The sequence below is a fragment of the Myripristis murdjan genome, chromosome 20 (assembly GCF_902150065.1).
Source record: "Myripristis murdjan chromosome 20, fMyrMur1.1, whole genome shotgun sequence".
Taxonomy (NCBI): domain Eukaryota; kingdom Metazoa; phylum Chordata; class Actinopteri; order Holocentriformes; family Holocentridae; genus Myripristis; species Myripristis murdjan.
Window position 1 is genome coordinate 5,669,491 of NC_043999.1, and position 17,323 is coordinate 5,686,813.

Below are 17,323 nucleotides of genomic sequence, written 5' to 3' on the forward strand. Positions count from 1 at the left end.
TGAGGAGGAGGCCAGATGATCATCATAAATACAGCTGAGTCAGCCATGACAGCTGATGGCCGATAACGCTCTCCCTCTCTCCCCTGTGTGTTGTGTTATGTAACTCTGCTCTCGCGCACACACATAAAAACATAAAACAGCACCAAATCCACGTCCTGGAGTGAGCATTTCTCAGCCAATCAGCCGGATAAATTTAACCACGCTTAGCGAAACAGGCAAATGGCAGCACCATTAGGGACTGTAGGCAGCGCCCCGTCATTACATCAGTGCAGCACAGCAAGTCCCTAAAGCACTGTATATAATAGAAAGACATTATGAACCAAATGGACTTTGCCTTGATCACACTCAGCCCTGCACAGCTCTGCATGTCCTGACTCTGGGTGATGGAAATGAAACATTGCATCTAGCCTCTTCCACTCCAGCCCATTTTTCAGATCCATTTAATGGAAAGGGGGCAAGGGATCTTCAGGGGGGGATAAAAGGGCCACAGCAGATGAAACATAGCAGTGGTACTCAGATGCCCCTTTTCCACCAATAGAACCTGGTGCTAGTTCGGTGCTGGTGCTGGAGCCGGTGCTTAACTGGTTCCAACAAAGAACCGGTTGCTTTTCCATCGGCCGAGAGCCAAGCGGAGCCACGTCAGAGCCACGTCATGACGTCAGCGTAAAACGTGATGATGTGGGTGTGCGAGACGCTCGCTCGGAATCACAATAACCAACATGGACGACAAATGGACGGCCCATCATAGCGATGCAAATACTGCTCGTGTCTTTACAAGCCTACATTGCAGTCCAGAGGCGAAAAACGCAATTATTGCTGGCTACCTGTCGTATTCGTGGTCGGAACGAACGGCGACTACGTTTGGCTATATGTTTATAGCGTTCGCTGTTCCCGTTTGGGTCTGTAACCCCGCCCACCAATGACGTGGTGGGTCGCGTCATCGGTTCTTTCTCTGGCTCCTGTTTAGCCCCTGCTTGTTGGTGCTTGCCTGGAACCGATTTGGAACCAGTTTGGGCGGTGCTTGGGCGGTGGAAAAACAAAGAACCAGTGCTAAAAACCAGCCCTGGAACCGCTTTGGTGGAAAAGGGGTAAGATTGATTTGAGAGGCAGTGTCAAGATTTGCTTGTCATAAAACTGCAATAAACATTTTTGTTTTGTTTTGTTTTCTTTAGGCGCCTTCTCAAATTTTGAAAATTTCTAGCGTATTTAGATTTTGAACATTATGACTGAAGCATATGATGACAATTTCCATGCCTATTTATGCATCATTCATTCATTCATTCATCTTCTAAACCGCTTATCCTCACTAGGGTCGCGGGAGGGTGCTGGAGCCAATCCCAGCGCTCATAGGGCGAAGGCAAGGAAACACCCTGGACACGTCGCCAGTCCATCACAGGGTATTTATGCATCATAAGCAGCAAATTTGAGTTGATAATATCTGTTACATGGATTTGGTGCAAAATCTGCCCATTTTTGACAAGTGGAGACTTGATGAAAATGGTCAAAAATCCCTCCTAAATACCACATTAGGACACCAAGACCCTTAGGAAAAATCTGGCGTCAAGAACTTTTTACATTTGCAGATATCTGTGAGAAATCTGCAGTTGGGTTAAAGTTGGGCTCACTGAACCCAAAAGAGTCTCCGCTTGCCACTCAAACCCAATTTATGCACCTCCAAAGCTGCTGAGGCCCCAGGATGCACAGGCAAAAATAACACATTTGTACTTTATGCAAAAACCTGCATGGTTTGTGGCCCAAACTGCATCGGATTAGCATACAGTGGGCATATCTTGAGGTGAGAGGGACCCCTTTGAAAATAGCCGCGCTAGTTTTTCCCTCGCCAAAATTCAGCCGAACTTTGGAGCATTATTTAGCCGACGATGTCTAGTTTCACATGATTTCAGCATCTTCACTCTCGCTTTAAATCGTCCCCTACAGCCTCTGAAAGACAGTATGTTGCATGAACCCTGCCAGAGTTTATATGGCGATACTAGGCCAAGGCTTGCTTCCTACCAGGGTAACAATAGTGAGATAAATCACACATACACTGGTTCAGGAGAAAAATGGACGAGTCTGCATCGGTTTTCATTCTTGGGGTCATCAGGTTCCTCCTTCTTTCAACAGCATTCCCTTTTTTTTCCCCTGAGCTTTTGACCTTGTTCTATCAAAGGCAATTTGTAGGCACACTGAGCCTGAATGTGTGTAAGAGCTGAGAGGGGGCTCCAGCTATACTGTGTGTGAGGAGCTTTTCGATGGCTGCACGGAGCTGAATACACAGGGGACGGCAACAAACCAGACAAGGAAGGAACACACTAGAAGATCATCCTTTCACCATACCTTTGAAACGATTCTACTGTACAACTGCTTTCGACATAAATGCAACGCAATAAAAGATTTCAGAGGTCGAGTTAATCAACATAACTCCCCAGCAAAAGTCCAAGCCATCGGGTCTAACATTTACTATATGGTTGACTATATAGTTTTGGGTGAAGTGTTCCTTTAAGTCTTATGGAATGTCTCAGCACCTATTCTTACCCATTTCTCTCCACCTCCAAGGCTCAAGAGATCTTCCTTTGTCCATATAAGCGCCCCACGTTTTGACCTTTCAAACTGAATGGAGGCATTTTGATAGTGGAGTAGTTCAGGCCACAGATAAGGGAGCGCTCTGCTTTTCTGATGTGTGTGTGTGTGTGTGTGTGTGTGTGTGTGTGTTCACAAAGCTCCATCCCTGATAATAATTTCCCCCCGATTCTTCCAGGGGCTCGCGGTGTCGTATCTCAAATCTACCTCAGTTTGCCTCCGTTCTGTTTGCTCCTTAGTTTCCTCTCAGCCTCCGCTCATTAGCCTGATTATGATCATCGGTTTCACTTCCTGCTTGAAACACACTGCTGTTGCGCTCTCTCTTTTTCTTTAACAATAATAATAATAATAATAATAATAATAATAATCATAATAACTCATTTGTACTTACCCTCTACTTATTTGTACTTTTGTATATTGTTTTGTATATTGTTGTATATTGTATACAGGTTGTTCATTGTATATAGGAATGTCATATATTCTTTCTATTTTATCTTTATTTTTATTTTATTTTATTATTATTATCATTATTATTATTATTTTTTTTATTTTATTTTTATTTTTTACTTGCACAGTGCTGGAGTTGTTGCAATTACATTTCACTGCTGCTGTACCTGTACATTCATGCATGTGACGAATAAATCTTGAATCTTGAATCTTGAATAACGATAATAATCAACAAAGATATCAGTTAACAAGAGAAGACAAAATGGAAAAAAAAAAAAACGAGCCACACAAAAGTAGACATAGAGAAAAGAAAAGCCCGGGATCAGATATTAAAAGCAAGCCTGCCTGATATCCTCGGGCAGCTCGTTCCTGAAGGAAGGGGCCCCCGATTGCAAAGGCATGATGGCCTCGGGTCCCCAGCCTCGACCCAGTAATTGCCTGAAGGGCCTCGCCTGACGATTTCAGAGTCGTGCAAGGTTAAAAATTCTGACATCTAAGAGGGAGGAAATCCAAACCGTGCTCTCAAACGAATCAATACAATCCTCATATCAACTCTAAAAGGAACAGGAAGCCAAAACGGAGAGGCTGAGATCGGCGTGAGGAGTAAAAGTAGGGCTTCTGCATGTTTGACCTGTTTGTAAGCGTGAGAGGTTTTTCTTACCGCGGGAGGAGAGGAAAGAACTGAACTGGTCCAAGTTGGAAAAAATAGAAGCATGGATTTTTTCTCTTCCTCTCATCCTCTCATGGGGCGGCAGTGAGTTTTCTCCTCAGTATGAACACTGCTAAGCCAAGTTTTTATTTTTGTTCAGTTACGTCTATAGTGTGTTAGGTTACTCATGCTTTTTTTATTTTTTATTTTTTTCAATATTTTTTTTTAAAGGCAGAAGGATTTTCCTAAACAACAATGTATAGACTCATGCAAAAAATAATCCCTCTCAATCTCCACTCATGAGTCACTGGAAGTGTGTGTATCTGCAGAGACCCTGCCTGGATTTTCTAGATTTTCATGAGCTGCGGACTGCAGAAAGAAGGAAATATAATTGAGGCGAAACACCAAGCGGACAAAGCTCGGTCAACAACGAGAGAGTAATCGGGGTTGGCTTTCACCTGTGGGTAAGCACTGAGGGAGAGGATGAGGATGAAGACGGACACGGCGAAGGCCTGTTTTCTGCTGAACGGTCCGAGGATGGTGTGATTTCTGCATATTCTGTCTCATGCCATTTGCAGTTTTTTCTGTCCAGGTGGTTTCTGTTTAGTTTGGTTAGATTTCCATTCTGCCAGCAAAGATGTATCTCAGCTAAACTATCCATGTCGCTGATTTTGGATGGGAAGAGCTGCTGCTGTGAGTTTTTCACATGTCAATATTTGACAGTTTGAGCTCCAGAAACAAATCCCTATACATCCCCATTATGTTGTGGTGAAGGGAGAAACACTGGAAGTCTCCAAATCACACAGAGACTATCTGGAAGGACAGATTGCACTCATGTAAGTGGGTTTTTTATTTATTTATTTATTTTTATTTTTTTCGTATTGTGGGTGAACTCCACATCTACTTTCATTATTTATGCTTAAATCCTTCATCATACTAGTTGAATTTTTTTTTTTTTTTTTTTTTTGTCACAGATCCAGACCTGGATTTGTTTGAATGCAGAAAAAAAATGCAGCATTTGCATACACATAACATTCATACCTGTCTGATGGCCTGCAGCAGCTTGCCGTAGGAGTAGACGATGACGCCAAATGGCAGCACCAGGCAGAAGGTGAAGAGGCAGACGATGTAGGAGATGTTGTTGGGCGTCTGGGTCTTCCAGTCCACCGAGCAGGTGGTGCCGGGACCCTCGGGGCCGTACCTGCTCCAGCCCAGCAGCGGGGGCACAGTCCAGGCCACAGAGTACAGCCAGGAGAAGCAAACGCCGGCCAGCGCCGGGCCGTAATCTCTCCCATCAGCCACCGTGGGCGCCAGCATGGTGCAGTAGCGCTCGTATGACAGCACAGCCAGGGAAATGAGAGACACGATGCCTGAGGCGGAGGGAGACACATACAAGTGCACACACACAAACACAAAAATATATTACCATCGATGAATTCTGACCATTCAACCGCATCAGTCTGCCCGCAGAAATACACACAATCAATCGCTCTTTCTTCATCCTGAGATGAAATGAAATGCTTGGAATCATTCACAGTTCTTAAAAAAAAAAAAAAAATCTATTTTTTTTTAGAATAGACACAAAATGTGATGGTTGTGGCTGCATGGTTCACATAATCATCCTGATTTACTAATACATTATGTACTTATTTCACACTTTTGTCAGTTGAGTCTAAAGGGTTTTCACTTAAATCAAACACAGACAATTTTGCAGAGTGCACCTTTAAGTAATTATAGCTATTTCAGAAAAGAAAAGGAATAGTCTTCCATTGTTGCATCTATTTTTTTTTAATTGATGTAAAATTCTGGAAGAAGCCTGCACTGAATAATAGAATAAAAGAAACAGCGACACCAAAAGCGTAAAGATGTTCTCGCTTCACTGCAAAAACTCAAAATCTTACCAAGAATATTTGTCTTATTTCTAGTCAAAATATCTCATTACACTTAAAATAAGACATGATCACCTAAGAAATAGCTTGTTTTTAGACAATTTTCACTTGTTTCAAGTGAATTTTCACTTTTTCCACTGGCAAATTTTGCCAATGAAACAAGCAAATTTTCAAGTGAAAATCCACTTGAAACAAGTGAAAATTGTCTAAAAACAAGCTATTTCTTAGGTGATCATGTCTTATTTTAAGTGTAATGAGATATTTTGACTAGAAATCAGACAAATATTCTTGGTAAGATTTTGAGTTTTTGCCGTGTTGGCCTTGAGAATGACACGAGCTGAAACACATGCATCGATTAAACAAAGAAAAATCTGCGTATTATTTCACCAACTCCTATTCAGTCTTCCTTCATCCAAAGCGTGGGCCTCTGCTGTATCTATTCTAATCTAATTCTTATTCTAATTGTTTTTTTTTGTTTGTTTTTTTTGGGGAGCTGATGCACTTTTTGGATGATCGAATAGAAGACGCTAAATTTCGGCTTAAAGCACTGACTCGAGTCATGGGTTGCAAATTGAATCGCTTCGCAAAAAGACAGATCTTTCTTCAATTGAATCATCAACCAGTGAATCAAACTGAATTTCTGCTGAGCCAAAGACTCACACCCCTTAATTAGGAGGCTAAAATCTATTCACTCACAAGAAAATGTGCGCGTAAACACTGGTTTAGGCAACAATGAAGCATCTGGCCATTTGTATTCACCCAGAGGTATTCCTCATTAGCTGAGTCATAATTGACAAATGTGTCCCATTGGAAAAAAAAAAAAAAACTGTAGCTCAAGTGATTAACTCTTGAATCAGGGCTAATCAGTAGATATGGGCTAAAGCGCCGCACCACAGGCACTTCACCTCCATTACACACAGAGGCTGCAAGGAAACTTAGGCATTGATTACACACAAGCACACAACTCCGCTACACGATGGCAGCTTCTGATTGGCAGACAGCGTGGTGTGTTTGTGTTTGTGGGGGCGAGGTGGGTGGGCGTTGTGGGCGAACAATGTGTCGAGAGCGACGGCAGAAAATGTTAAGAGTAATGGAAATCAATTTTCTGTGCCTGATTCAGCTTTGGCAGTTTGCGCGTCCCTAAATGCTGCATTTAAATGTGAAGTGTGTGTGTTTGTGTGTGAGTATGTGTGTTTGTGTGTTTGGAGAGGGAGGAAGAGCTTTCTCTTTTCATTACTGCTGCACACTGTACACCCTACTTATTTTTTTTTATTTTAATTTTTTTTAGCAAAAGAGAAAGCTGAATAACATATTAGTTCTGAAATATTAAAGAATTACATCACGTTTTCTTTAACAACAACAACAACAACAACAAAATCTGTGATGCTCTAGTTAAAACAGAGTTACAACACACACACCTACATAGGCAAGATGCATTTTTCTGATGTTCAGCCGATTTACGCTGTGCTATCTGGGACAGCCAATCAGGACAGGAGCTCATGTGTGGCCACATCTGCAGTTTTTATACAGATATCCCCACATGTTGATTGACAGACGGTTTCTATATCAGTGGATTTCCCCCTATGATTAACAAATCATAGTGTGTGTGTGACCTGTTGCAGATTTGGCAGCAAGGTGAGATTCCTGGGCAGGTACATAACACCTACACACACATCTTTTTTTTTTTTTTTTTTTTTTTCCAGCCCCAATATATGTGAAATAGCACATGCAGAGCCACTTTCACTACTTTTAATTATTGTTGCTGCTGCAGCACTGTGAGGGACTGTGTGGGCTTATCTTATTTTATCTAATCACTATTTCTAAATGCACTTATGCAAACTGTTAGAAGGATCTGCCATGTAGGTATGCTAACCTTACCATCACGCTATGAGCTGAAACTAACAGCACATTCAACAGAAGCCATGGAAAGCAAATTCAGCGCTTACACTGCAAAAACTCAAAATCTTACCAAGAATATTTGTCTTATTTCTAGTCAAAATATCTCATTACACTTAAAATAAGACATGATCACCTCAGAAGTAAATTGTTTTTAGACAATTTTCAGTTGTTTCAAGTGAAAATTCACTTGAAACAAGTGAAAATTAGCTTGTTTCATTGGCAAAGTTTGCCAGTTGGAAAAAGTGAAAATTCACTTGAAATAAGTGAAAATTAGCTAGAAACAAGAAACAAATTTTGCCAATAAAACAAGCAAATTTTCACTTGTTTCAAGCAAATTTTCACTTGAAACAAGAGACAATTGTCTAAAAACAAGTTACTTCTGAGGTGATCATGTCTTATTTTAAGTGTAATGAGATATTTTGACTAGTAATAAGACATTTTTGACTTGAAATAAGACAAATAATCTTGGTAAGATTTTGAGTTTTTGCAGTGTATACTTTCTGCCACGTCCTGATCCGCATCTCTGTCCGTCCGTTTATTAATAACTAGAGTCTGGCCTTTTATAAACACCATACAACATCAGATTGCACCCAGGAGATGTCACAAATAATTCTATAAAAGCTTTAATGAATAATATTCTGACTTAAACTGATGATTGAAGTATTTAACAAGTGAACCTCGCCTCTTCCTGTGAAGCGCCTGAATGCACATGAGCAGTATGGCCCAGCCAGGTGGTGCAAACCAGGTAGTGACATCATCTATTCCTGTCTGACAACTCCCTGCAAACAAGACGCTGCCACGACCAACGCCTCCTCTGCCGTGATGATCATCTCTGCAATGTTTGTTACGTGCAGACTCGCTGGTCAGGGTTCAGCAGATGTGAACTCTGACATTCACAAACTCACACGCTCAAAAATTCTTCTTTTATTCTGAATGCAGCTGATTTTACTTGTCGTTCCTATGAATATTCAATGGTTTTTGCGTGCGGAGCCAATGTGAGTGATAATGTAACTGCAGCATTAGTCATACATGATACTGTTCAACCATGCAAAAGTTAGACAAAGACCAAAAAAACAAAATGAGGAAGGAATAAGAGTGGCACATAAAATGGATTACAAAAAAAAAAAAGCACCAACATAAAAATCACGGTATGAAAACCTGTTCCAGAACAGCAAGGTTTAGTTTGTTTGTTTGTTTGTTTGGAGCAGAGCCTAAGACCTTTTTTTTTTTTTTTTTTTTTTTTTTTACTAGTAAGTAACTTTGAGAAGTAATTGTTATGTCACGAAGATTTTCTGGTCACTCCTCCACAGCCTGGTGAGGATTCTGGACCACTTGTGCCTGAAACTTTGTCTTTGATTCATGTGCAGCTCACTTTGAGGCCCTACAGTGCATTTTAACGGGTTTTCCACCTGGGGACCTGAGCCCTCCCCACTAACATCGGACATGGTGCAGAATAGATTTAGGGTAAAATGAATGACCCAGTGTGCTGGTCCTGAGTAAGCACGGGATCTGATCATCTCTTGTGTGTGTCTCTCTCTCAGGTTTTGTATCAAGAATGAGGCAAATCACACAACAAACTGTTTTCCCCAGTTGCTGTCCACTCATAATCCTTCCAGCACACTACTTCCACACCTCCTCCTCTTTACCTTCATTTTTATCCCTAATGCCTGATTTTAAAAAGTGTAGGACTATTGTATTCCAGTGGGAGCAACCCAGTGAGGAGTGATTATGCTCCTCAGCTGCATAGTACAATAGCTCCGATGTTGTCTGGGTAATCATTGCAGGTCATACGATGACTCACGATGTCCAGTCCATCAGTCATCATACCATGACTGACGGACTGGACACCGTCTTGGCTCTCACAAACAGGCAAAGCCAGAAGTTTTGCTTCCACCTGCTTCACTCAAAGCTTGCACTTAAATCTTGACGACCTCGAAAGACAGGCTTCTTTTTTTGACATGTGAAAGGTTCGATTAGACGGCATAGCAACAGGTGTAAGGTCTTCATAAGATGCTGACAGTGCTGTGAACCCTCGACATGTCTGCGGATTAGTTTAACCAACCGTTTGGGTTAACAGGTGTTCTGAATTGGCGCATGGATGTGGCAAAGTCTCATGTCCGTAATGAATATTCACGAGGGCTCCTGCATAAATTAGCATGCGTTTGCATTAGACAGCTGTCATGCAAGTGGATTTTTGATTAACATCCCTACTTCGGAAAGTTGGTTGCATGTGTGAGATGATCTTCAGCCTCTAAGCTGCTCAAAAGGGAACTTCAGAGTAAAAGCACATCTGCAGCCAGCTTTTGTTTTGTTACTGCCTTGGCTATTGCTTTATAAGTTCCTTATATACCAGGAACATCATGAAAAATAAATGATTAAAGTTGCCAGGTTATGTGTTAAGTGAAAATTAATTAGTCATGTCTCATTAGAGAATGAGCATCAATTTGAACACTTTGTGTGCTTTAGCGGCTGATTTCTGTGAGTATCCACTGGCCCTGCAGGACCGGTCTGGACAGCTGCTCACACAGGCAAGCAAGATGTGAGGAGATGTACTGTGAAGCAGCTTAGGAATTGCAATCATTTGTTATGATGAAATGATATGATATGGGGAAATACAGAGTGGAGGCTGCCTGAGAAGTTCCTGAGAAGTAAGAAGTTCCTTGGACCTTACGGCAAAACAAAAAAAAAATCACTGCAGAGAAACAAGAGCAGCGAAAGCAGCAGTGACAGATAGAAATGAGGAAAAGAGAGGAGGTGAGTGGGAGCATGGATCTTTACTTAAGTCTATTAGCAGATTGATTATTCACTTAAATTCACCCTAAATCACTTGTTTAAACTCAGAAGGGGGAAAGTAAAAAGCTAAAAGTCTATTCTCAAATAACACAGAAACGCTGACAGGAGCACAGTGGGAAAGAAATGATCCTCAGCCATCAGCTCACTCCGTCTCTCTCTCTCTAGGTTTATTTGCTCCACTTTAAGAAGTAGCAGATAAAAGGCATCACAAAAAACAAAAAAAAAACTGACAGAAAAGTCACTGTATGAAAAAATGTTTCACAAAAGTGAGGTTTGTTGGATAAGCTTTGGGTGAGCTAGACTTTGGGATACCTCAAGATCCATTTTTTTTTTTTCTTTGAAAAGTAACTGCTTTGTCTTTCCTGGTCACTCCCCCACAGCCTGGTGAGGATTCTGGACCACTTGTGCCTGAAACTTTGTCTTTGATTCATGTGCAGCTCACTTTGAGTCCCTACGATGCATTTTAACGGGTTTTCCACCTGGGGGCCTGAACCCTCCCCACTAAAATCGGACATGGTGCAGAATAGACTTAGGGTAAAATGAATGACCCAGCGTGCTGGTTCTGAGTAAGCAAAGCATCTCCTCATCTTTCTGTGTCCCTACTGCACCTTCTAGTGGGTCAGAGGGCTGTTACCATCTATTCCTATCATCATTCTGTCTTAACCAGTCAAATGAGACCCTGGAGCCAGGCATACAGCAACATAGAAGAAAGAAAGACACAGCTGGTCGCGTAAGGAGGTGGACGGGTCAATCACACGGACCTTCGCTCGGCACTTCCAACTTGGCAACTACGGCACAAGATTTAACGAGTTTTCAGACCCCCCTTGGTCATGTTATTCCTTAAAAGCGACAAACCTAGCAGCTTTTTCCTGATCTTTGGAGGAATATCTGGGTTCTCATGATGTTATGATACATAGCCTAACAGTCCATTCCACCCTTCACGTCCCTAAGCTCGCTAACGAGAGTCCAGCCCTGCGTTCCATATCGCATACTTCTACTTTTTACTTTTAGTATGTGCTGCAGCTGCCCTTACAAAGTATGCAGTGTAGTATGCAGTATGCATGCGTATGCATACTATTGGGACACAGTACATACATCGTCCCTGACCTCTGACCCTCTCGCTCACTTCTGCCGCCGTCCGTAGCGCCACATTTGAATGTTGTTGTCAAAATGCCGGTGCTGTTTCATACTGCGCTGTCCTCTGTCATATTCGATATGTGTGTGTGTTGTCTTCCGTATGTGGGTGTGGCTTGTACACGCAGCTCAGTCAGTGTGACGTAACGTCTGCTGCGCAAAGGATTGTGGGTCAGCTGTGAAATCTGACCGGATGTAGTAGAACATCCTGGTATACTGCATCTGCATCTGACATACTATGTACTGGGACAACTAATTCTTTTTTTTTTTTGCCTACTAAATAGTATGGTAGTATGAGTACTGGAAGACAGGGCAGCCCTTTGAGAAGAGACCACTGAGTCTCCTTCATCACTGTTTATCCCTAAAGACAAGTGTAAGACTATTTCAGTGGCAGCGAAGAGCTGCATGCTACAATAGCTCCGATGTTGTCTGGGTAATCATTGCAGGTCATACGATGACTCACGATGTCCAGTCCGTCAGTCATCATACCATGACTGACGGACTGGACACCGTCTTGGCTCTCACAAACAGGCAAAGCCAGAGGGTTTCGCTTCCACCTGCTTCACTCAAAGCTTGCACTTAAATCTTGACGACCTCGAAAGACAGGCTTCTTTTTTTGCCATGTGAAAGGTTCGATTAGACGGCATAGCAACAGGTGTAAGGTCTTCATAAGATGCTGACAGTGCTGTGAACCCTCGACATGTCTGTGGATTAGTTTAACAAACCGTTTGGGTTAACAGGTGTTCTGAATTGGCGCATGGATGTGGCAAAGTCTCATGTCCGTAATGAATATTCACGAGGGCTCCTGCATAAATTAGCATGCGTTTGCATTAGACAGCTGTCATGCAAGTGGATTTTTGATTAACATCCCTACTTCGGAAAGTTGGATGTATGTGTGAGATGATCTTCAGCCTCTAAGCTGCTCCAAAGGGAACTTCAGAGTAAAAGCACAGCTGCAGCCAGCTTTTGTTTTGTTACTGCCTTGGCTGTTGCTTTCTATGATCCAGAGACATAATGAAAAATACATGATTAAAGTTGCCAGGTTATGGATTAAGTGAAATCTAATTATTCATGTCTCATTAGAGAATGAGCATCAATTTGTTGAACAAGACCAGCTTTGTGTGGTTTAGCGGCTGATTTCTGTGAGTATCCACTGGCCCTGCAGGACCGTACTGGACAGCTGCTCACACAGGCAAGCAAGATGTGAGGAGATGTACTGTGAAGCAAACAAAACCTGCTCTGGGTGCTTCAGGGGGTTAGCAAGCTTTAGTGTTGTTGCTACCTTTGCTGTTAATTTAGAAGTCGGATTCCAAAAAAAAAAAAAAAAAAAAACAGCATCTTGGATGAGCTTTGGGTGAGACGTTGGGATGTCAAAGGATGCTCTGGCTTTTTTTTTTTTTTCAGACCCAGGTTGTTGAGGAGAAACTGTTTTATCTTGATTTTTTTCCTGGTTACTCCTCGACAACCATTTGTGTCTGAAACTTTGGCTGTGAAGTTCCAGGAACTTTACAGGAAAAAAAAAATACTCCAGAGAAGCAAGGGTGGCGAAAGCAACAGAGACAGATGCAATGAGGGGATGTTGTGGTATTCTACAACAAAAATGAACAGTCAGATGGTCTTTAGGCCTTTAATGCTGTGACAGCAGGAGAATCATACACACCAAAGCTCTGAGGTAGATTGTCAGTGTGACAGAGGTGACTAGAAGCTTTTAAGGTCTTCAGATTTTACATACACTTTGCATGTCTTACATAGTCAATCAGGTAATAAAGCAATAAAATCTTTCCAGAAACAGACCTAGTTACTGAACAGGTTGAGTCATTAGTTCCAAACAAGCAGCTGACCCCTTCTGAATGAGATCATGAGGTTAGAGGGTCTGACCCATCCTCTACCACCAGCCTAACTTTGAGGTCAGACAACGGCTAACGCAACACATGATTTTCATGGTAAATTCCTTCACAGGGAAGGGAGGAGCTGAGAGGAAGAGTGGGTTCACACTTAAGTGTATTAGCAGATTGATCATTCCATTAAAGTCTCTAAAATCTAAATTACTGAACTGTTTAAGCACACGAGGGGAAAAAAAGCTTTCTGAACTCAAAAAGCATGGAGACGCTGACAGCAGCACAGTGGAAAATAACTCACTCGCTCGCTTTCTGTCTGGGTTTATTTGCTCCAATGGAGGAAAAAAAAAGTTTTTACTACAGCAAAAGGACCATGGTTTAGCATTGTGGAGCACGGTGACAATGAAAGAGGATGGTGAAAGTGTTTTTCCTGAAACTGAAAGGTCACAAGTTTGATCCCAGCACCAGTAGACCCATCTACAAGCAGCCCTGTTTGCTTCCACCTGTAAACCAACCTGGATAAGCGCTTCACTTTAAATAAAATAAAATAAAAAAAAAAACATAATCTCAAGGATTAAAAGTAGGCTACTCATGGCTACTCTATCAGCACCACTTCTAGCCTCCCCTGCATGAAGCGTTAACTCCACATCCTCAGAATAAACCACCACTCACAGCTCTGAAGGAAACTCGGTGTGCAAGTCCAGCACAGGGATCATGTAGTCCTCATCACACGCAACATTATGAACAGCAGCCAGCAGCTCATATATTCTCAGCTTAATAGGATTTAAATGAATGGGATAATAGGGTGGATTAATTGGATTTTAATCACGTTAACTTGGGGATGAGCTGCGAGCTGCCCCGCCGTGGCTTATTGGCGTCATATCTCTAATTTACTCGATTTTCAGGTTTTTAACTCAAACTGAAGGATCACATGTTCCAGGAACCTGACCCCTGGGTGCTTATGAAACCCGCTCAAATTGGATCAACTCAGAAATGTGCGGGGGTGTCGCTGCAAACAAGGCTATTTTGCGTAGTTCACGAAAAGTTCACTCATCACAGGTGTAAACTGAACAGCGGGTTATAAAATCACGACCTGGAATAACTCGCTTTGTAAAGTAAAATTTCCTCATTTCTCAGAGATGATGCTGTTTCACTGTAGGTGCTGATCTTTAGTGTAACTCCATGTCTTTAACTTAATCTCCGTCTCCAGTGACAAATAATAAAATGAAAACCTCCTTACCCAAGCATGCGTTAATGAAACCGTACCAAACGCACCCGGCGCGTCCGATCAGCCACCGCCCTTGCGTGCTGGCCGCGAAGCTGAACGGGGTTCCCAGCGTGCTGACCAGCAGGTCGCTCACCGAGATGCTCACGAGCAGCACGTTCATGGGCGAGCGCAGCGCGCGGTACCGGCAGAACAGCGCGAGCACCACGAAGTTATTGAGGAACCCGAAGGTGCCGATGAAGCCGAGGCACACCGCCACCACCAGGTGTCCCGTCGGGCTGAGGGACGGAGCGGGGAGAGAGCCGGAGACCTGCTCGTCCACCACGTGCGCCGTCGCCTCCGCTGTGCCGTGTCCTCCCGCGGGACAGTGCGCGCAGCTCAGGCTCACGTTGGACACAATCATGCCGGGCCGAGCCGTGAAGTTTGGACCCTCCCGAAGTTTAAACCGGTGCCGCTCACTCCGTCAACCCATCTGGAGACTCTGTCCCTCCCCGCACCTCCACCTCCACCTCCACCTCGTTCAGTTTCACAGCACAGAGGTTTAGGGCTTATCCAGTCCCTCCTTACAGGTTCAGAAATACGAGTTAGACACCCAAGGGAGATTTAGCAGGGAACAGGTGCCCGTGTCATTTTAGATCCGCCCCTCCGCCGTGCGCTCCCGTGCGGTGCGCTCCTCAGCGCGGCCACCGGTTCATCTCCACCGCGCCTGAGCTTTTATCACCCACAGAAACACTCAACACGAGGTAGAGGAGGCGGCGGGGTGGGCAGTGTGTGTGCGTGTATGTGTGGTGTGTGTGTGTGTGTGTGTGTGTGTGTGAGAGAGAGAGAGAGAGAGAGAGAGGTAGGTGGGAGGGGGTGTATGATGAAGTGACAGAGAAAGTAGATCGATTGACAGATAGACATACATCTGGGATGCTTTAGGGTGCGTTATGCTACCCAACCCCCCACCACCCCTGCGCCCACCTTACCACAAAAACAAACAAATAAACAAAACAGAAAAGCAAAGCAAAGAAAAAAAAACACACACAACAGAAGTCACTTTTATGACAAAAGTCACAAAAGTTTGCTAACTTTGCAAAGACAATATGCACTTTCTAGGATTTAATTGTAAGGTGACAGCTGTGGTTGTGACTCTCATGGATCCCGCTCTCTGCCTCAAGCATAACCTTGCTCCTGTCAAAAGGGGAATTAGGGATTTTCCCCCACATTTTCCGTACTCAAGGGGGATTAACCCACATCTGCTGGTCCAGTCCGGGCTGGACCCACCAGCAGAACCAGTTCCAATACGCAACATAGTCAGGCCTTTATTTTGGAGAGACTATTATTTCGAAGAAATTTTTCCTGGGGGAGAGGAAGTCAAGTAACAATGCTGCCTCCGGTAACTTTACATGCCAAAAATCCCATTTGAACACAACCTTGTTATACACTGATACAGGGTTTGACAACACCTCATATTCCCTGTTTCCAAGACAAATGGGGACAGAGGGGAGGAGTGGAGGGGGGAAATGTGCAAATACAAACAGCATCCTAGCAAACCAAGGCTGCAGGTATTTGAGAACCACGGTTGGTGCTGTGGGTTTTTGCCAAAAACCTGCACAGACCTCAGCCAGATAAAGGATGAACCAGCCAGGCAGACTGGACCTACGAGGCGTGCAACCACGGATATGTCAGATAACAGAACGTGAATAAGTATAGTTTTACAGTCAGTAGTGACAAAATCATGTGATGTTAACGCAATCAAGCCAAACATCCACTGCCACCTATGACAAGAAACAGTAAAAGGTAAATAATGGAAATTAAACTCACAGATGATGCCTTAATCCAGCAGCTGACACTTTGAATCCATATCCAGTCTGGTCAAAACGTCATGAAATCCAAATGGTAGCTTGGTAAATTATGTGTAAATTAAACAGCAGAATATCCAGTGTCCAAAAACTCACTGAGCAAACCAGCCAAACTAAAACCTGACAGGGCAAACGTGTCAATAATCAGGCCGGTCAGCCTGGTCGTCATGACGATATCACACTTCCTCTTGATTTTGCTGAAACATATTTCAGTAATGCTCAAATCTTGCCATTTTTCCACTTTCATCATTAAAAAAAAAAAAAAAAAGAAAAAAAAAACCGAGAGACACATTGAAATAAAGCAGACAGCCTTTTGAAACTCCTAGGAGCCAAATCGACTCGGGGCCCTACCAAGGGGGCACCAAGGGGGTGGAATCAACGACCATACAAACAGGCCACAGTGCCCCCGCTGGTGCAGTTTACCAGGCAAAATGAGAACCCTTTGGCGGCGGTCATGGAGGGGACACCATGATTAATTTTATTACTTTGAGCAATTATGTATATCTTGTATTGTCTATGTGCTCTAATAGCATCTATTGCATTTGTGCTTCACTTTAAACTTAAAATAATTCATCATTATGATTATTATGATTATGACGATCACACCTGTGCAGCTTACAAGTAAAATCACTCATGCTGATCAGTAAAAGCAGTGGTAAATATCATTTGAATGATTGGCACAAATGAACACATGTAACAAAGCAAACAAAACAAATATATATAACTACTCAGAGACAGATTTGGTTCCCATGTGAAAGAATGAGGTGGGAGTTATCTTCGTCTGTGAAACAAGCAAGCAAGCAAGCAAGCAAAACCTTTACTGATATGAAGTCAATATATAAAATCTGCATATATGAACTTACTATCAGGAGAATAAGAGAGAGCACATCCTACTCGAAAAGGGATTAGCGAGCCTCATCATGATTGACAGTGACCAAAATATCCTGAGCTAATATGAAATACACTTGATTTGTATCCGTAATCACTATTTGAATCAGTTAATCAACTAGAGCTTATTATAGCTC

The 17,323-nt window shown here is 42.9% G+C and overlaps 1 protein-coding gene across 1 annotated transcript in view; it reads right to left on the bottom strand.

Annotated features, from left to right (window-relative positions):
* tmtopsb (teleost multiple tissue opsin b) overlaps window positions 1-14,857 on the bottom strand; it is a 46,387-nt gene extending 31,530 nt beyond the window's left edge. Inside the window, exons 1-2 of the mRNA XM_030079929.1 lie at window positions 14,470-14,857; window positions 4,718-5,046 (exon numbers count right to left, since the gene is read on the bottom strand). Of these exons, the coding sequence (XP_029935789.1) occupies window positions 4,718-5,046; window positions 14,470-14,857 (717 nt within the window). The remainder of the gene's footprint in view (window positions 1-4,717; window positions 5,047-14,469) is intronic.
* Between the last annotated feature and the right edge of the window lie 2,466 nt (window positions 14,858-17,323).